The following is a 21784-nucleotide window of genomic DNA, read 5'->3' as shown; positions in this document are numbered from 1 at the left end:
ATAGATTCAGAATTTCAGAAGAACTCCGAGAATACTACTGAGCATTTAAAAAGAAATTAACCAAATACATCCCACCAAGGTTAGCTTAGAACAATAAAACAGAAGGGATATAGTGACCAACAACATAGAGAATTGTGGAATCTTAAAAGATATTTTATTTGAATAACTAACTGCTTTGGTGTAACACCTCAGTTAGGTATAATTACTCTAACTCTATATTCTACTCTAACTTTGCTGGTTCATATTTTGTAATAAATAAAAGACATTGTCCAGTTAATGATTAAATATTAATTTTAATAAGTTATAATGATCAATACATGTTAACATTTAAATATAATATTTACATTACATTGTTAAAAAGATATATGTTAATGAATTTGTATTTTGACATTAAGAACTCTAAATTTATACTGAACAATGCATTATTAATAAATTACTAATATAAAATATCAACTGATAAAATAGACTAGCTAAATATACAAGTTTATTTAATTTTACAAAGAGTAAGAAGAACAAGTCAGTTTTTGTATTTATAAATTAATAAGAAGAAAAAGAGAGTAAGTCTTAACAATTTTGTGAACCTACCAACAGTGAAAAATCCAAAAATAGATTCCATGAAGTCAATGACAACAAACATAAACCTAACTCAGATACACCAAGCCTAGAAGAGATCAAAAGTTCAATCAGAGAACTCAGAAACAGCATGTGGAGACGACTCAGTAGCGGCTTCAAATATTGACGTCAAGAAGTGTGGAAATCTGCAGATGATACCATAAAACAAGAACAATGCAGGGAAAGTCATAAGGATATTAGAAACAGAAAAACTCTTGGAAGTGGAAACTAGCCCTAATTCATCCACTAAATAAAAGAGATGACAAAAAAGATGTAAATAACTAACTACAAGGCATTTTTCTGTTACCAGTAACATACAAGATCTTGAACAAATTAATCTTAAAGCAAATTGATTCTAAGCCACTTAGAAAAAAAATTAAACTTGCAAGTAGGCGAATATGAAAATGGCTTTAGAAAATGTAGGTCATGCACAGAACAAATTTAATCTAAAAACAATCCTCTGATTGATGGCACCAGCAATCAAATAAAAATATTACAGTAACCTTCATGGATATCAAGAAAGCATATGACTTAATATACAGAAAAACCTTTTTCAACACCCTTGCAGAATTTGGAGTTGAATACATAAAATAATTAATCTCATAAAACAAACACTAATAGACATGACATTCAAAATAACATTGAAAGAGGAACTGTCAAAAAAGTTCAAAATCCAATCAGAAATAAGACAAGGAGATGGATTATCGCTCATCTTTTTCTTTAATTTAGTATTACAGTATGCAGTAATTAGAGAATGATGAAAAGAGTGCAAAGAAAATAAAACTGAAAAAGTAAGATTAGGATGCAAAAGGCTTCGTGAAAGACTGATTAACAAATCAGAAAACAAATTAACACAGTGAATAGCTGAAAAACAAGCCTACAAATGTCCTTTTGAAAAAACAGAGCTCATAACAAACATAAAAAATGTATCCAAACATCTTAGCACAAGATGACAGAAATTCAAGAGATTAAAGATTAAAATCAAGAGAGCTGACAACTTCAGTTACTTTGGAGAAGTAATAAAGTTCAATGGTCTAATCAAACAAGACAATAAAACCAGGATCACAAAACTCACAAAAGCCCAAGAATATAGCAAAGAATGACCAAGAATATATGTGACAAAAAATGAGTCTCAAGAATGGGAAAACTGATGCATTATACAACATTGGTAAAACCCAAGGTACTGTACACAGCCGAATGCAAAACCTTAGAAAATGGAGAAATAAACAAACTTGAAAATGTAGAATGGAAAATACTAGGACCTAGAAAATCAGAAGATGGTTGGAAACTACAAGAAACAATGAACTTTACCAGAAGGTAGACAAATTATCAGATGTGATTATGAAACACAGACTTGCTTGCTACAAACACTTGATGAGAATGGACAAAAGCAGACTAAAAAAAACTTCAACCATGGAAACAACAAAAAGACCAAGTGGTTCAAATGAGTCAATAAAGATCTAAAAATAGCAAAAATAGAAACATACCCAAATCACAGGAAGACGCACATACAGACAGATATCAAAACATGTGAAGGATTCCAGAAGAAAAACACAAAAACCGAATGGACTCAGTAAGGACAAGAAGAACACTCACACAAAATGAAAAAGTACTTGGAACAAAAGAAAAGAGAAGGCATTAAGTGAAACTGTATATTGTGGTCCTACAAAGACAGGTGTTCATTAAAAAATAAAAAACCATTAAATTGATCACATCAGAAATGGTAGATGTGGTACACCATGGATTAAAAAGGAAACAGTTACAGTATTGTTTGGATATGGATCAAGGGAAATCGTGGTAAACCTTGATCAGAGCAGCACTACACTATACACAATTAATTATAAAATTAATGGATAAAATGTGATCAAAGTCCATGTTAATTATTTTTAATGTAAACATATGAAACAAATCAAGGTAAATACATGAAGATACAAAATATAAAAAATAACTACAAAGTAGATCACAATTCAGAAGGTATTATGGGAATTATTTATACACATATTTATGCACTTTTTGGGCAAAGATACAGAAAATTCAGGATTTAAGAAAAAATGATTTTAGTATTATTTAAAATTGAATCAAAGGGTAATATTGTTTCAGTAAAAGAAAATATTTTAATCATATTTTTTGGTGAGAAGAATTTTTAAATGATTCAGCAATTTACTAAAAAAATATCAATGGAAGCATGATAAAACCTTTTCTCTTTTGGTGAATTAGTATACTGAATTACATGAAAACAGTTATGTTGACTGATTTGATGGAAGTAGAAATTATTTTTTAAGATTAAGTAACTATTATGTTTAGCAAATATTGCACATTCACATTTACAAGCAAAAGATAAGTTAAAAATGTTTAATTTTCTAAATATTGGTTGCACAATTTTATGCCGGATAATGATCTGACAATCCATTTTTCTATCTTGAAGATTCATGTTGACTTCTGAGTATGCTAAATGATGTTATTCTTTAGGTGGGAATGTACATCAGTATTTTAAATATTTAATAATGGTGAAAACTTAGCATTTTTAAGCAAAATAGTTCTAAGAGCAGTAGGCCTTCAGTTATTTTGTACTAAATTCAATAAAATGAACATTGAAATAAAATTTAATTAACAAAAGTGAAAAAGAGAAAGTAGTAAGGTATTAAAAGGCAATACTAGTCACAATATGACAGTGCTACCTAGATTACAGCACAGGGGTTAAAGCTTGAAACAATCCTATGTAGTAAATGAGGAATGTCATACTTCCCAAGGAAGAGTGTGTTGTAGTTTACTTCATCATGTTGAAAGTAGATGAGAAACTTCTTATTCAGTCTATCAGCAATGATGGGTTGGTGAAGGATAGTTCTCTTCCACCACTCATTGCTGTCCACTTGTCTAATTATGATAGCAGCCAAGCGATTAATCCAGTAAAAGTTTTAAGCATATATTCAGGCTATAGAATTAAATGTCATGTAAAATGATAAAATTAATTGTCCCTTATTTCTGTAAAAAAAAAAAAAATAAAAAAAATAGCAAACCTTGAGAGGTGCAGAATTACCAGTAAAAAGGATTTCAAAATCTGATGAAAACAATCTTCCAGCCATTATCTTTCAAATTACAAGGATTACAGCATAACTGGCTGCCATTATAAAACAAATAAATTTATGATAAATCATTTCCCACATTTTTTCTTTCCTTCTAATAGTAAGGAACCTTCGTATAAAATTGTATAACAATTAGAAATACCTTTGGCTATTACTGTGTCACAAATTATCAAAAAGTTAAATTGAAGCAACATCACACTGCTGACTCAAAAATCTGTTGTGGTATTAATAACATGTAGTATTATTTAATTGAAATACTTTCAGTATTTAATTGAACTATTTTACATAAAAGTTGAGAAATTCATAACATCGGATAATAACAATAAATAATATAATTTATATAAAATAACATTGTATGTAGAGTTAATTTTTTTTATTTGAGACTGCTCAGTAATTGTGAAGTTTTATTGGGAATTAACTTATTTGATTTGTATAAAACTATTACATTACTTTGAATACTCTGTGTTTTACCGGAACATTTAATATAAAGAAAATTGCTTATGAAATTGTAATTTTAATTTGTTTTATTTCATTATTCTTCTTAATTGAAATATTGGCAACATCAGTGCCTAATCAGGTAAGAATAGAATTTTAATACTGATTATTTTGTAATCAATAATAAAATTAATAAGCAATAACTTTGTGTAAAATATCTATATAAAAAGAAACATATATATATGTTATATATTATTTTACTGAAAATATTTTTTTTAAATTTATATTATTCCTCTGTACTGTTAAATTACATTTAAATTCTACTAAATAAACCACCACCTAGTACAGAATATTGAGATAAGACCTACCTTACCTTAATTTTTCATTAAAGTACTTTCATAATTTTTTTAATAACATTTTTATTATGCCATAACAGAATTATTTCAATCATGACTGAATATGCAGGATCCCACGAAAGTACTATCATGAAAAATTAAGATTAGATATGTCTTACCTCAATGTTCTGTACTAGGTAGTTTATTTAAAAAAATTTTAATAAAATTTTATACTTATATATTTGACAAATTATGATATATATATATATATTTCATTTTCTATTATACTTTAAGTGGTTAATTTTAATAATAAAATAACTTTATTAATAATTAGGAAGCAATTGGTGTTGGGATTAATGCAGCAATGAGGCCACAAGATTCTATAATATCAGGATACCGTGTTCATGGCTGGAGTTATCTGATGGGAGCTTCACCTCAACAAGTTTTAGCTGAGTTATGTGGAGTCAAATCTGGTGTTGTTAGAGGAAAAGGAGGTTCCATGCATATGTATACCAAAAATTTTTATGGAGGAAATGGCATTGTTGGTGCACAAGTTAGTTCTTCTGTTTACATCCTGTTATTTAATTTTACATTCTGTACAGTTTTTATTTTTAAATTTATTTAACTTTATGAAGTAATTATTTTAAATTACAATTTCTGTAAAATATTATTTAACGTACTTAACTGTTGTTTGGCATTTTGATTTTTTTAACCTTTCTGTCAGACAATGGCAACTTGTGTATAGGCACTGTGGAACTGCAGCACTCCCTATTTCCACTTGATATTGATAAAATTTAATATGAGTCCTTTTTTCTTTAATTCTTTCTTTATATGAGAGAGTTTATATGAGAGTCCTCTCACCAATGTCTAAAATATCTCTTCCAAACTGTACAATAATTAAAACTTAGGCTTACAGTACAAAGTCCAAATATGTATGTTGTCTTGTTTTTGGTTGATATCTCCAGACTGGATGAACCAATTTAGATGAAGTTTGGTATGATCACTTCTGTATATGAGGAAATGATGGTCACAATTCAATTTTGCTCACAATTAATCAAGGGAGCAGGGAATCCCTGCTCCCTTTTTATTGACCCTACAGTTCCTGTACTTCAAAATTTTGTTTAAAGGGTTGGTCAATTTTTTCACATGACTTAATGCTCTTTAGGTAGCTAAAATACTTTCTGATGGAGTTTGGCCTTGTTCAAACCCTAAAAAGGGAAAGGCCAATATAAACCTCTTTTTCTTTTTTAATGTTTCTGGACTTGAAGTTAGATTTCTCTACTAATTAGATGATTCCATTATGTTCCCTATGTACTTTGATTATATGTTAGAGCGATTTCATTCAGGGATGGGGGATATCTTCCGACAGAATTAACCAATTTTTATGAAATTTTTTACAATGATTTCTGAGTATGGCCATTCATGCTATTTAAATTTTGTTACAAATGGTCAAACATGTGGAGAGATGCAATCACCATGGGTTCTGTATCTCAAAATTTTAACCAGAGTAGAATAATTTTCTTATATGCATATAATTCTTACGTGCATGCTTACACACTTAATTTTTCTTCTAAGTACCTTCTGTAGTAATCTGTTGTGGGCAAATCCCTCGATAACCGAAATAGTCAACTCTTTGCCAGCTTTTTTTATGTTATGATAGCTGAAGTAAATGAAATATTAATATTAATGTTGGAACTTCAGTTAAAGCTTCTCACATTAAATAAAATTAAATTAAATGTAAGAGAAAAACCAATCAATATTTAAGATATTTTGCAAAACCTTTGTTGTTTAGTATGGTAATAAAATAAATTGGCAAGATTTCATAAATAAGTTGTGAGTCTCACCAAACCATCAGAAAATAACTGGAAGTAATAATAAATCTATAAAATTAAATTATCTTGTGTAATATTTTATGTGTTATTATCTGTGTAATATTTTATTTCTTATCTGTTAATTTTGTCTGATGACATCATTGTTGACCTTCATGGTGGAGTGGGGTAGGGTCTGAAGGTTTTGGGTTTGAATCCCAGTCAGACTTGGTATGCTACAAAATTCATTTCTTATCTAAAAAAAAAGGAGTACGGTACCTGTAATTAGGCATTTACCTAAATAGTTACCAGAGAAAGAACAAAAAATAAACAAATAAAATTAAGGAATGGAACTTCCTTTTTTTTTTACACTGAAGGTTTTACTATATGCTGTAAATTTTTGAAACATAGCAGACTTAATAAAAGCAAGGCTTTATTGTACTTTTAACACTGTCAATTTTTTTTTTTAAATTGGTTGGACTTTAGATAAATAAATTTGTCTACTTTAGGTTCCTTTAGGTGCTGGAGTGGCCTTTGCTGCAAAATATTTAGGTTCAGATGGAGTATGTTTTTCACTTTATGGTGATGGTGCTTCAAATCAAGGTCAGGTATTTGAAGCATTTAATATTTCAAAGCTGTGGGACATTCCATGTGTTTTTGTCTGTGAAAATAATGGATATGGTATGGGTACAAGTGCTGAACGTTCCTCTGCAAGTACAAATTATTACTCAAGGGGTGATTATATTCCTGGTATTTGGGTAAGTTTAAAACAAATAACATAAAAAAAATTATTATTATTAATACATTCTTAATTTAACTATTTACTCTATTCATAATTAATTAATAGAACGACTTGTCACTTTATTAGTGTTTTTATTACTACATTATAAATAATTAAATTTTCAATCTACATTAAATTTATTGTGATTTATTTATGTTGAAGAGATAAAAATGTAGATTACTTTCTTGCTTCATATAATGCTAGTTAATTAATTAACTGCGCTTTATCTGTAAATGATTAAAATACTTTTAATATATAAAAATGTTTCTAGTAAAGAAAAAATGATTTGAAGATGGAATAATTTTATGTAGCTTGTATTAGCACATTTTATAAGAAGGACTTTATATTGGATTTTTCTGTAAATCTGCTTTTTCAGTGTTAACACGTTCTTTACGGTTCTTGGTCCTGAGGTCAAGAAAATTTTATTTACTAGTTTTTTTTTTTGTCTTCAGTCATTTGACTGGTTTGATGCAGCTCTCCAAGATTCCCTATCTAGTGCTAGTCGTTTCATTTCAGTATACCCTCTACATCCTACATCCCCAACAATTTGTTTTACATACTCCAAACGTGGCCTGCCTACACAATTTTTCCCTTCTACCTGTCCTTCCAATATTAAAGCGACTATTCCAGGATGCCTTAGTATGTGGCCTATAAGTCTATCTCTTCTTTTAACTATATTTCTCCAAATGCTTCTTTCTTCATCTATTTGCCGCAATACCTCTTCATTTTCACTTTATCCACCCATCTGATTTTTAACATTCTCCTATAGCACCACATTTCAAAAGCTTCTAATCTTTTTTTCTTAGATACTCCGATTGTCCAAGTTTCACTTCCATATAAAGCGACACTCCAAACATACACTTTCAAAAATCTTTTCCTGACATTTAAATTAATTTTTGATGTAAACAAACTATATTTCTTACTGAAGGCTCGTTTAGCTTGTGCTATTCGGCATTTTATATCGCTCCTGCTTCGTCCATCTTTAGTAATTTTACTTCCCAAATAACAAAATTCTTCTACCTCCATAATCTTTTCTCCTCCTATTTTCACATTCAGTGGTCCTTCTTTGTTGTTTCTACTACATTTCATTACTTTTGTTTTGTTCTTGTTTATTTTCATGCGATAGTTCTTGCGTAGGACTTCATCTATGCCATTCATTGTTTCTTCTAAATCCTTTTTACTCTTGGCTAGAATTACTATATCATCAGCAAATCGTAGCATCTTTATCTTTTCACATTGTACTGTTACTCCGAATCTAAATTGTTCTTTAACATCATTAACTGCTAGTTCCATGTAAAGATTAAAAAGTAACGGAGATAGGGAACATCCTTGTCGGACTCCCTTTCGTATTACGGCTTCTTTCTTATGTTCTTCAATTGTTACTGTTGCTGTTTGGTTCCTGTACATGTTAGCAATTGTTCTTCTATCTCTGTATTTGAACCCTAATTTTTTTAAAATGCTGAACATTTTATTCCAGTCTACGTTATCGAATGCCTTTTCTAGGTCTATAAAAGCCAAGTATGTTGGTTTGTTTTTCTTTAATCTTCCTTCTACTATTAATCTGAGGCCTAAAATTACTTCCCTTGTCCCTATACTTTTCCAGAAACCAAATTGGTCTTCTCCTAACACTTCTTCCACTCTCCTCTCAATTATTCTGTATAAAATTCTAGTTAAGATTTTTGATGCATGACTAGTTAAACTAATAGTTCTGTATTCTTCACATTTATCTGCCCCTGCTTTCTTTGGTATCATGACTATAACACTTTTTTTGAAGTCTGACGGAAATTCCCCTTTTTCATAAATATTACACACCAGTTTGTATAATCTATCAATTGCTTCCTCACCTGCACTGCACAGTAATTCTACAGGTATTCTGTCTATTCCAGGAGCCTTTCTGCCATTTAAATCTTTTAATGCTCTCTTAAATTCAGATCTCAGTATTGTTTCTCCCATTTCATCCTCCTCAACTTCCTCGTCTTCCTCTATAACACCATTTTCTAATTCATTTCCTCCGTATAACTCTTCAATATATTCCACCCATCTATCGACTTTACCTTTCGTATTATATATTGGTGTACCATCTTTGTTTAACACATTATTAGATTTTAATCTATGTACCCCAAAATTTCCCTTAACTTTCCTGTATGCTCCGTCTATTTTACTAATGTTCATTTCTCTTTCCACTTCTGTACACTTTTCTTTAATCCACTCTTCTTTCGCCAGTTTGCACTTCCTGTTTATAGCATTTCTTAATTGCCGATAGTTCCTTTTACTTTCTTCATCACTAGCATTCTTATATTTTCTACGTTCATACATCAGCTGCAAAATATCGTCTGAAACCCAAGGTTTTCTACCAGTTCTATTTATTCCGCCTAAGTTTGCTTCCGCTGATTTAAGAATTTCCTTTTTAACATTCTCCCATTCTTCTTCTACATTTTCTACCTTATCTTTTTTACTCAGACCTCTTGCAATGTCCTCCTCAAAAATCTTCTTTACCTCCTGTTCCTCAAGCTTCTCTAAATTCCACCGATTCATCTGATACCTTTTCTTCAGGTTTTTAAACCCCAATCTACACTTCATTATCACCAAATTATGATCGCTATCAATGTCTGCTCCAGGGTAAGTTTTGCAGTCAATGAGTTGATTCTAAATCTTTGCTTAACCATGATATAATCTATATGATACCTTGCAGTATCGCCTGGCTTTTTCCAAGTGTATATTCTTCTATTATGATTTTTAAATTGGGTGTTGGCAATTACTAAATTATACTTCGTGCAAAACTCTATAAATCGGTCCCCTCTTTCATTCCTTTTGCCCAGCCCGTATTCACCCACTATATTTCCTTCCTTGCCTTTTCCAATGCTTGCATTCCAATCTCCAACTATTATTAAATTTTCATCTCCTTTTACGTGTTTAATTGCTTCATCAATCTCTTCGTATACACACTCTACCTCATCATCATCATGGGCGCTTGTAGGCATATAGACGTTAACAATCGTTGTCGGTTTAGGTTTTGATTTTATCCTTATTACAATGATTCTATCGCTATGCGTTTTGAAATACTCCACTCTCCTCCCTATCTTCTTGTTCATCACGAAACCTACTCCTGCCTGCCCATTATTTGACGCTGAGTTAATTACTCTAAAATCACCTGACCAAAAGTCGCCTTCCTCTTCCCACCGAACCTTACTAATTCCTACTATATCCATATTTGTCCTACCCATTTCCCTTTTTAAATTTTCTAGCCTACCAACCTTTTTTAAGCTTCTAACATTCCACGCTCCGACTCGTAGAATGTTATTTTTTAATTTTCTGGTGACCCCTTCCTTAGTAGTCCCCACCCGGAGATCCGAACGGGGGACTATTTTACCTCCGGAATATTTTACCAAGGAAGGCGCCTCCATTATTGCTATGTGAAAATGCAGAGAGCCACATTTTCTTGGAAAAAAAGCAGCTGTAGTTTTCCATTGCTTTCAGTTGCGCAGTACTCAGAGGACTGAGTGATGTTGATACGGCCGTTTAAGTCATTGTGACTCACGCCCCTAACAACTACTGAAAGAGCTGCTGCCCTCTTTCAGGAATCATTCCTTAGTCTGGCTCTCAACAGATACCTCTCCGATATGGTTGCACCTTCGGTCCAGCTACTCTGTATCCCTGAGCACTCAAGCCCCCTCACCAATGGCAAGGTCTCATGATTCATAGAGGAGGATTCATATTTACTAGTAACGGGTGTAATTCTTGGTATAACTTAATCAAAAGCGGGGTTGTTATATTTGTTTTTTCTTACTTATTATATGTATTCCAAAAGAATAATAGGCATATAGTGTTAATTTTTTCTTAATTTTATTGACTATTGTGTTCTTGACCCTGTGGTCAATAGCCGTTTCTTTGAATAACATATTCTTGTGCATAGCGCAAAGACCCGATTTTATGTTATGAAGTTATATGTTTATAGCGACTCTTGCTCTCAGAGTTAATAATGAAAACATGCAAATATGATCATTCATGCACATTAGAAGACTATATTTTATGGCACTTACGTCTTGTGTCATATAGGGTCATTGAATACAGCCATGTTGATTCTTATCAGATCGTTCAATCAATAATTTTAGTGTTGCAGTGCTGCTCCTCAGTTTGTGTACAACCATTGATCTAGTTCGTTAGTGTTGTTTTGTTCTTTAGATAAAATAAGATTATGTCTCCATGAGGAAAGAAGTTACTTGCATTAGCTTTGATGCAACCTGACTCTGAAAGTGAAAGTGAACCATTTAGTAGTGATGATAGTGATTATGACCAGAATTATGAACCTAAAAGTGAATTTAGCAGTGACAGTAGTGATACAAGTGACTGCAAGGAAAGAGATGAAATTGTCAAAATTATAATAATATTTTGAAATCAAAACCATCAAGGAGTAGTTCGCATTAATCAACAGAGCTACATCAGGAGGAGCCAAAGACGGATGTGTTGCCATTAGTAAGGTACTTATTCGCAGCTGTCAACAAGTTACCAGCAGCAGCCGGACGATTTACCGTCAGTAAGTACTGAATCACAAAATAATTGGCAGCAGATAGTTGTATCACATCCTGACTTTCTCGATTTTCCTTTAGGCGGACAATATAACATGGAATCAATTAAAGTTGATAATCCACTCCAAATTTATAATTTGCTCGTAGATAGCGATATTTTTCAATTAATAGTTGAGGAAACAAACCGATACGCTGCAGAAAACTAACCGGGAAATGTAGTCCTAAGTTACACGTAAAAAACTGGACGGATACTAATGAAGTTGAATTAAACAGGGTTTTGTCTGTTATTTTTGTAATGGGATTAGTTCCTCTCCCTTCGGTAGATTTATATTGAAGTAAAGATAAAATGTTTAGAAATGAAGTTATAGTGAAAATCATGGATCCAGGGATCGATTTTACTACTACTCAGATTTATTAATTTTTCAAATAATGCAAAGCAGTCGTAAAACAGACTACATAAAATCGAGAGTATTTTATTTATTGTTAAAAAATTTCCAGAATGTGAAAATAACCCCGGACTGTGCTGTGTTTCAATGACTATCATAAAAATCTGAATTAATGTTTTGTGTTTTATGTATTTTTATTTTTTTAATTTCTTTCATAATGTATAATAATTTTATATAAAAGTATAAATTTTATACTAAGTTAAAATTTAAACTTTGAATTTTTTCTCGAGTTTTAGGTACGTTTTTAAAAATTATATTGTTTTACAAATTAAATTCATTTTTGATGCTTTATTATGATAACATATTTACAAGTATTTTTCTTAGCTACCGCAATTTAACTTTCACATTTTGATCTTATAATGAATGATGTAGGCCTACTTATTTTAATGAAAATTGTGTAATAATGATTTTGGTTTGTGACACTATTGCGATGACATATCGCAAAATTTCTATTTTTTGTATTGTTATTTTTTATGTTTAAGCGCTATTAATAATAATGCCAAACAAATAATCTACAAATATATTTTAGTGCTACACAGTTTTATATATATGATATAATTGTTTACTAGAATAAATTATTCAAGTTAATTTCCAAAAAGAGTCGTTTCTTTATAAAATGCAATTGACTGTAAGACGCATTAGTCAGATTATTTTCATCCAAATAATATTTTCAACAAAATGTAATTATAAGTGTTTTAAGTTTTAATTGTATTAACAATATTACATTTAAAGTTTGTTTTATTATATATAATACATTTATAAAAAATATAAAAATAAAAGTTTACGCTTTATATGTTTTAAGCTTAAAAAAATTAGTTCAAAAATCTTTTAGGGTTTCTGAAATTGTTTCTATGAATAAAAAAATAATGATTATTATTGAAATTTTTCTAATTTGATTTTTAAATGTATTTACCGGTTTATTCTTAATAAAAGTATGTTGTCAAAAAAAACAAAAAAACACTAATGATGATTACTAAAAAAACTAATGACGATTTTTTGTTTATTGATAAAAGTATTGTATAATGACAAAACGTTTTTACAAGAATATGTCATAATTTGATTTTTTTTGGAAAAAATAATAGGAAAATATTTCAACAACGTTTTATTGCCTTTAACTATAGTTTTTTTTTGTCTGTTTTGTTTGTTTTTAAGAGATCCGCGGATCTCTTAAAAACAGTGAAACTACAGCTGACATGTTTTTCCCGGCGCCTGTACTACCACAGTCTTACTCTCCGTAACCGGCGGAGTTCCTCTTCTATTCGAGGCAGATCTAGATCTCGCTCTTCCATGCTCACTTAAATTGGGGAGAACCATTCTCGGTAGGGTCTTCCCTTTTCTCATGAGGTATATCACAATTTTCTTAATTATAATACCCGATGGACCGTTGGACACCACAAAGACTGGCGACTCTGATTTTCCCACTACTCTTAGAGCTTTTATTACGTGGGCTGCCATGGCCTTTTCCCCATTGCTGGAATCAAATATAACCGTGTATTTGGTACCGCACGTTGTTATTTTTCCGTCCTCAAGAATTGTTGAATCCTGTAGAACCATAACACCTGGTATAGCCCCAGCGTAGTAGCTGCTAGGCCTCAGTCCATTAGGGTCAAAAGGTCGGGAAGTTTTTGATTCGTGGCAGTAGATTTTAATGCCAAACATGCTTACTGAATAGTTTTTTTTGTAGCCTTCATTCATTCTTATCCTTAAATGTCAGTCTTTCAATTTCAACAAAATTATTATGTTCTCCATCCTCAGTTATGATTTATAAATTACAATTTTTGTCTTTTTCTACAGTTTTTATTTTCTACAAAGAATAAAAACTTGCTTTTCTTCTATTCATGTTAAAAACTTCATTTCAGATTTTATCAGTCCTCTAATCTTCAAAACTTCTCTGTAACCTCACATTTCAAAGGCCTCTGTTCTTTACCTTATTATTAATATGGAGGCTTTTCGGAAAGTAACTTCTGACTCATTATTAAAAAAAACACTAGTTGATAAAAATTATTATGTAGATCATATAGCTACTATTCTACATAATTGTCATCCAAATTAAGGCACTTGTCATAGGTGTAAATAAGTTTTTGAAAACTCTCGTCATAAAACTCTGCCACTTGTGAATTAGGCCAGGTAGTTACACATTGTCATTTTCAAAACGCTGCATTGCTAACCATTTATTCATTTTCGGCAAAAGGTGATAATCAATGGAAGCCAAATTAGGGCTGTATCGAGGATGGTTAAACAACTTCTATTTGAAACTGTCAATTTGACATTGAGTGCTTACTAACATATGCGGACAAGCATTGTCATGAAGAAAAACGATGCCTGAATTTAGCATGTCGCGTTGTTTGTTTTGTGTGTACCTTTCTCAATTTCTTCAACGTCTCGCAGTAAGTTTCAGCATTAATTGTATGCCTCTTTCCAGAAAATCAACCAAGATGACACCTTTACGGTCTAAAAAACTGATGCCATCACCTTTTTTGAAGAAAATGTTTGATGGGCCTGTATGGGTTTTCGAGAACTGGTGTGCTCCCACTGCATTGATTGAGCTTTTATTTCCACATTAACAAATTTAACCCACGTCTTATTGCCTGTTACGATGGTCAAGGAATTCATCCTTGCCGTTATATTAACCGTAAAGTAAGGTTAGGGCTGCCCCATTCTCTTTTTTCTGTGTTCATCAGAAAGCTTAGGCATACAACGAGCCAAAAATTTGTGAAAGCCTGACTTATCGGTTACGATTTCATACAAATTAATCGCCGTATATGAGGAAAAAATTCGCTTATTTTAGTTATCGTGAATCAATGATTTTCTCGAATTTACACATCGATACTTGCAACAAGTTCATTTGTGACAATTGAGGATCGACTACTTTCATCTCAAATTCATTGTGAATGTTTGTTTGACCTTCTCGAAACATACGGCACCACTGTCTTACCGAACTGTTACTCTTGATATTCCCTCCATGTACTGCACAAAGTTCATGATGAATTTAACAGCTGACAAGTTTTTTGAAGGAAACGGATGACGGTTCACTTCCAATTGGCGGGATTTTCTATGACAGCAGCCACTTTGAACGAAAGTTTTACAGGAATAAACAAACAAGCGATGTATAGAAGAACACTACTAGAACCTGAACTATACTGACTGACTATACTATACTGACTGAACCTGGCTATTCAACTAGGCAAAGATAGAATCGCTACCCCACTCCTTCGCGCAATACCGAGGATCGGAAGTTAATTTTCGAATAGTCCTCGCATTTTGTTACCATTAGTAGTTGCAAACCACTGAAATATCTTTTTTTAAATTTTCCGATTCTTAGATCTAAGTTAAATAATAGCAGACTTCATTTCTACATAGTGTTACTTCCTTGCTGTAGCTTGCTTTTGATATGTTGTACCTAACTTCATCCATCATTTATTATTTTACCCCTAAATCAAATCTTTTGATATTATACAGGGGGTTTCAAATTGCACGGCAATCACTCGGGAGATGATTCTGTATAAGAAAAAAAGTTCATATAAACATAAGTCAGAAAAAGGTTTGTTAGCGAGTTTCAGCTCGCGAAACAATTAGCCCTGCTTCTGCTCCCTCTGTGAAATTAAGCCGTACTAGAATTCTTAGAGCACAAATCGAGGGATAAATTTGGTGCTTCCTTATTTTTTGATTTAAGAAATTGAATAAAAGTGGTCCCAGACCTCTATCTCACTTAGATTTTAAGAAAAACGGGATAAAACACGAAAAAGGTTTTGTCGGAAAATACATATTTTTAGGTTTGAAATAAAATTACTGTATTAATTTACCAATAAAGAAATAAGAATTTCTAGTTAACTTTGTAGAGAATTTAATTATGAGATAATTGATGTAAATAAGGTCTATTAGAATTAACACAAATTTGTGAAGTTCAACTTTAATTAAAAACGAAACACAAGAACTAGGTCGGAAAAGTGACACGATTTTAAACAGAACGATTTACAAACAAATGTTAAAAATTATAAAAATAATTTTGAAAGATATCCTTCTCAAACATATTAAAAATTGTTATTTTTTCATAGGTTGGCAATAACAGCTGATCAACAATTAAGTTTAGTGTCCAGCGTTTGAACATTCATTTGGGCGGTTTTTGTGCTATTATTGTTAGGTCAGCCATTTCATGGATGATACTACAAATTTTATTTTCATTTGGAGAGTTGACGGACATGTTATTAATTTGTAGTGACGTAAATAAAAATGGACTGGCAGCTGCGTGAATATCTGGAAAATTATCCAGATCCAAGAGTACCGGATCGCAATCAAGTATGTGGCAAACGTTATGAGAGCAACAATTATCCATTCCATACAACACGTATACAAGAGTTATTACCACCAGGACTTTGATAAACGAATGAAAATCTGTTGATTGTTAATTAAAAAATCTGGATATCATCCCGATTTTCTAAATACGTAATATTCTAATTGCTGATGAATGCTGTTTTACAAGAAATGACTGCTACAAGCCATTTCCAAGCACACTATGTTTAATTTGTGGAAAGATCTTCTTGGTGATAATCTAATGATGCTATTAGACGTGCCCAGCTACCATGGATTCGTCGAGCATCTATGCATTGAACAGAATGGCGGTCACATTGAGCAACTGCTTTGAAGAAATGTTTGCTGCTTTATTAACCATTTTGATATTTAATAATTTTTAAAGATTTGATTTTTATTTAAAAAATTTATTTTTTTCTGTTATTGTTAAGTTTTCTATTAGATTTCATTTACATTATGTTGTTCAAACATTGGTAAAAATTGTTGTGTTTAAAATCATATCACTTTTCCGATAAAGTTTGTAAGTAAAATTGAACTTCACAAATTTGTGTTTAATTTTAATAAACCCTATTTATATCAATTTTATCATAATTACGTTCTTTACAAAGTTGACTACAAATTTTTATTGCTTTATTAGTAAATTAACAAAGTTATTTTATTTCAAACCTAGAAAAGTGAATTTTTCGACAAAATGTTTTAGTGTTTTACACCATTTTTATTAAAATCTAAATGTGACAGAAGTTGGGAATTAATTTTATTCAATTTTTTTGATCAAAAACCATAAGGAAGCATCAAATTTACCCCTTGATTTGTATCCTAAGAATTTTAATACCACTTAATTGTATATGTTAGAACCAATATTACAAACCTGAATTGCAAGTTCACAAACACACCATAAAACATATTATGCTTTTTTGCTGCAGTTGTGCAAAATGTTTATCTTTAGGTTTTATCAAATTTAAAATTATATTATTAGAAAACTCAATTCTGACAATAAATCATGCAGTATGATTAAGTTAAGTTCATCCTGTAATATCTACAATTGACAAATATGTTAGTCATTAGCAAGTGATGAATTTGAGAAAACACCTTTTAATCCAGTATTCTTATTGTAAAATACATCTCTAGCTGCTTGGAATAACAGTTGATGGCAGTATTGAAAAGACAAGAATCTGGGTTGATATAGTCATAAACATATGTATGAGTATGTCAAACTGCAGATAAACTTAGTGATGAATTGCTTAAAATCTGAAGTAAATCCAATAAATAGATTAACATTATTAATTTCTTTTGTGATTTTTCAGGTAGATGGAATGGATGTTTTAGCAGTAAGAGAAGCAGCAGAATTTGCAATTAAACATTGTGCAGAAAAAGGTCCGATAATTTTAGAAATGGTTACTTATAGATACAGTGGGCATTCTATGTCAGATCCTGGTACAAGTTATAGAACTCGTGATGAAATCCAGGTTGTCAGACAAACTAGAGATCCCATAACTTCATTCAAAGAGAGATTAACTGGTTCAGAACTATTAACAAATGAAGAAATAAAGGTCAAAACTTTTTAATAATAGAAAAAACCTGTTATATATAAAGTTAAATTCACTGTAGAAAATATAACTAAATCTTATGCATCAATATTTAAATGTAAATACTTTTGTATGTTTAAATTCTCCTAAGAGTAGAAACAATGAATATAATCTATCAGAAAATTTAGCAGCTATAATCTAACATTCCCTGCTTTGCTTAATAAGCCTGACATAGGATGCTTGTTATTTCTAAGAATAACAAAGTCATCCTTCCTGTAATCTATCATATACCTCAGATGTTAGATTAAATCTACCAGTACACATTTAAATACTTTAGACAATGAAAAGTAACCCTGTAAAAATGCAGCTACCAAATTACATATTTTTTAACACGACACTTCTGCGAATGTGTGAAAACCTACATTTTTTTTTTATGTAAGAGTTATCCATCATGCTTGCTTGCAGGAATTATTAATATAGCAGTGTTTGATTATGTTTACATATGAGTATATAAGTACTAGATGGTTCAGTATGTTTATAATATTTCTGCTTAACTGTTGTAATTAGCAAGTTTAATATATATAAAAATCTAACTTATGTGTTAAATTAAAACATTAGTTTATCATTTACTGATATTAGATAATGATACATTATATTCAAGGTTGCTTGTATTACACAATAGCAATTGCTTACAACATTTTATCTGTAATCATGGATACAGTATAGTATTCAGCTTAATTTATATTTACAACACAGCCGAATAGTACTGAACATGGGTTTGCTTAGATTAAAAATAAATACATTTCAAATTTCCCACTTTTTAATAGCCAGTCTATTCTTTTAATTTTGAGTCTGTACAACTATCCAAGAACTTCAGTTTCCAATTCATAGGTCACATAAAAAGTTGCTAGTTTAGAAGGAATTACTTATTAGTACCTCAGCTGCTGGTTTTGGTACAATTCCTAGATAGGAAACAAAATCCTTAGGCAATTTCATAAGTACTGAGGGTAGCTAACTCACAGATTCACTGCCCTGCCATCTGAAGGTGCCAAAGTAATACTACAAATGGAACTAGGGCAAGGGCTAATCTAACTTCCATAGCACTCACCAAGGAAGAAGGAATATAGGATAAGGAAAGAGGAAGAGATGAAGAAAGGGATAATCAGAGAGAACTGCCTGAGAGGCAGTTCCTGCCTGATTGGAGAGGAACTGCCTGTAATTGGGGTAGTTTATTGCATGTCCAAGTTACAATATAAAGTAGAATAAGTTTTATATTACTGATATCTTTTAATCAAAAAGAATGGAAAAAGTAAATTTATTCTTTGCTTTAAACATGTTTCTTTAAATTTTACTTTTAATACTTAGTATTAATTTGAGTTATTTTGTTTTACACTGTTTAAATATTTTATTTATACATATTAAATTATAAATTCCCCAAAAAACCATATAAAACAACAATAGAATATTCTCAAATGTGTAAGACTACTCTAGAAAGCAGATAATTTTAAAGAATGTATACTCATTAAAAAAAGTTAAGATAAATGATTTAATTTTGTTGTCTTTAAAAAATAGAAACTTAGAAATAAATAAATTTATTTATCAATCTATTCATATTAGTTTACTCTGTTAGGTAACTGAAGTTAAGTTTTTAATATAAACAAATTTTTATTTAGAAATGATTCTGAATGCACCAGATTTAAATCGAAAATGTTTTTTAGAAATTGTTTTACTAAGTGTAATAAAGTAGAATTTTGTTGATTAAATGAAAATTATTTGTAATAATTATCATAATTATTACAAATAATTAATTATTAAATAATGGGATTACGTTTATACCGCTCAGAGAGAACAGTAAGAAGTCACTGTGATTTCATGTTCGAGTGTGCATTAAAACATTAACAATCTCACCCATTCAGTTGATTGTGAGTCATCATTTAGTGCATCTGTGTACCAGAATAATGTTAAGTTTAAGAGTTAAGTGATGTATCTATTTGAAATTTTTAATAAGATTGAACTACACAGTAATGGAATATTTTCAAATGCTTACCAAGGCTTATGAGAAGACTGTATGTCTTGCTGAATGCTCTAGGGTTTCCATCTTCAAGTGGAAGGTAGTCTAGATTACCTTCCATTTCAAGTATCAAAGATAATGTAGAACAGATTAACCTTGTTATTTGAGAAGACTGCTTCTTGGCATCATCTGAATGCCGTGAACATTAACAAAGGCACTATGTGGAAAATTTTGTGTAAGAATCTCAATATGAAAAATTTTTTTCTGAGATAGTCTCTAGGGTTCTCACATCAAAGCAAAAAAAAAATACTGTCAAACAAATCCAAATTCAATGCCATGCTCATTGTGTTTTTTAATAAAAGATTATGTAAAAATGGGTTCCAGAAGGTACAAAGTTGAATTAGCATTATTATAAAGGAGCTTTGACAAAGCTGAGAGAAAATAGAAAACCAGAAGTGTGGAAAACAGTTTTATTCTTCAAGACCTTATATACTCTACAAGCCTGCTAATATAGCACTTTCTGTGAAGCAGTATTTAGCTGACAAACACATTACTACACTGGAAATCCTTCATATACACCAGTTTTTAAGCAATGTGACTTTTTTCTTTTTCCTTAACTGAAATTATCATTAAAGGAGCTCTTTTAAGTCAGTTGATGCAATTAAGAAGGAAACGACAGCTGCATTAAAACAGATGACAAACCTTAGAATTGTAATATACAAAAATAAGGTGAGTAAGTTATTATATCAGTTTTGTTATTAAATATACACCTTGTAAATACAAGATAATAATTATAGGTAAAAGACATTTGCTTGTAATAAAAATGTTATGACAGTTAATTTCATAGTTACTCTAAGTGTTGTGTTAAAAAAAACAATTAATTTAACTATGTCATAACCAGAAATTTTTTTTTTAATTTAAACTTTTGTAATGATAAACCAAATTTACAATAAGCTTTTTAAATATTTTCAGTTGTCTTCACGACCAAGCTCAGAAACTTCTGCAACTATTTTTAAACTGGTGTTAGCTTATGTTATTGGCAGTGAATTAAGCAGACAAATATTAAAATGTGGTTGAAAACACATTATTATTCACTAGTTAAGTAATGATTAAATTTTAACTAGTGAAATTTGAATTGTGTTCATTCATTTTAATTTATCACTGCATACTAAATAGTTTAAAAAATCTACTAAAATATTTCAACCATACAAAATAATTACAATATTTTTCTGTTTATATTACAGGAAATTGAAACAGATGTAAAAAAGGTTATTGATGAAGCAATAAAACAAGCTAAATCTGACAAAGAAATTGGTTTAGATGAACTGACAGCAGATATTTGTTATAATTTTCTTGAAAAAAACATAAGAAATGTCTTACCATGGAATCATTTAACACATAAAAGGGTTGGTAAGACATTAAATGAAAACTAAATGCACACAAAATCCAAATTTATATGAAATTACCAGTTATAGATACTCGAGCTGAGTTAAATATTTTGTTTATTATAATAAATAGTTATTTATGTATTAGTTAAGTCAGATTTTATTACAAAATGTAAATAAATAGTAATTTATTATGTATATAAATTTATGGATGTTAATAAAGTTTTATTTAAAAATTTTTCATTATCTTGCCATATCAATGTCATATAGTGCCAGTGTTTTCATCTTCAGAGACATTCTTTTTGTATTTTTCATTTAATACTTCTTATTTTTAAAGAAACAATATTAGTCGGTCAAAGAATTCTTAAATAGTACAAGTATTTTTTAGAGTCTTTAACATTTTGTATCTCCGATCAACATGTCCAAAAATAATTTTCATTAATATCTTTTAACTAGTGAATAATTTTTTATATTAAGTATTTTCGTTCATTTACTTTTTACATGACCACCCAAAATGAAGTCTAATGT

The 21784-nt window shown here is 30.4% G+C and overlaps 1 protein-coding gene across 5 annotated transcripts in view; it reads left to right on the top strand.

The window, feature by feature from the left end:
- LOC142321559 (putative pyruvate dehydrogenase E1 component subunit alpha, mitochondrial) overlaps positions 1–21497 on the top strand; it is a 62105-nt gene extending 40608 nt beyond the window's left edge. For 4 of the 5 annotated variants that reach the window (XM_075359738.1, XM_075359736.1, XM_075359737.1 and 1 more), the window contains 4 exons: positions 4800–5018; positions 6783–7031; positions 17639–17884; positions 21116–21497. In XM_075359738.1, the coding sequence (XP_075215853.1) occupies positions 4800–5018; positions 6783–7031; positions 17639–17884; positions 21116–21304 (903 nt within the window). In that variant the 3' untranslated portion in view covers positions 21305–21497. The remainder of the gene's footprint in view (positions 1–4799; positions 5019–6782; positions 7032–17638; positions 17885–21115) is intronic. The other variant, XM_075359739.1, reaches the window with a different exon arrangement.
- Positions 21498–21784: the final 287 nt, after the last annotated feature.

The sequence above is a fragment of the Lycorma delicatula genome, chromosome 3 (assembly GCF_047948215.1).
Source record: "Lycorma delicatula isolate Av1 chromosome 3, ASM4794821v1, whole genome shotgun sequence".
NCBI classification, from domain to species: Eukaryota; Metazoa; Arthropoda; class Insecta; order Hemiptera; family Fulgoridae; genus Lycorma; species Lycorma delicatula.
The sequence above is the reverse complement of the archived record's forward strand: the minus strand, read 5'-3'. Positions and strand labels throughout refer to the sequence as shown.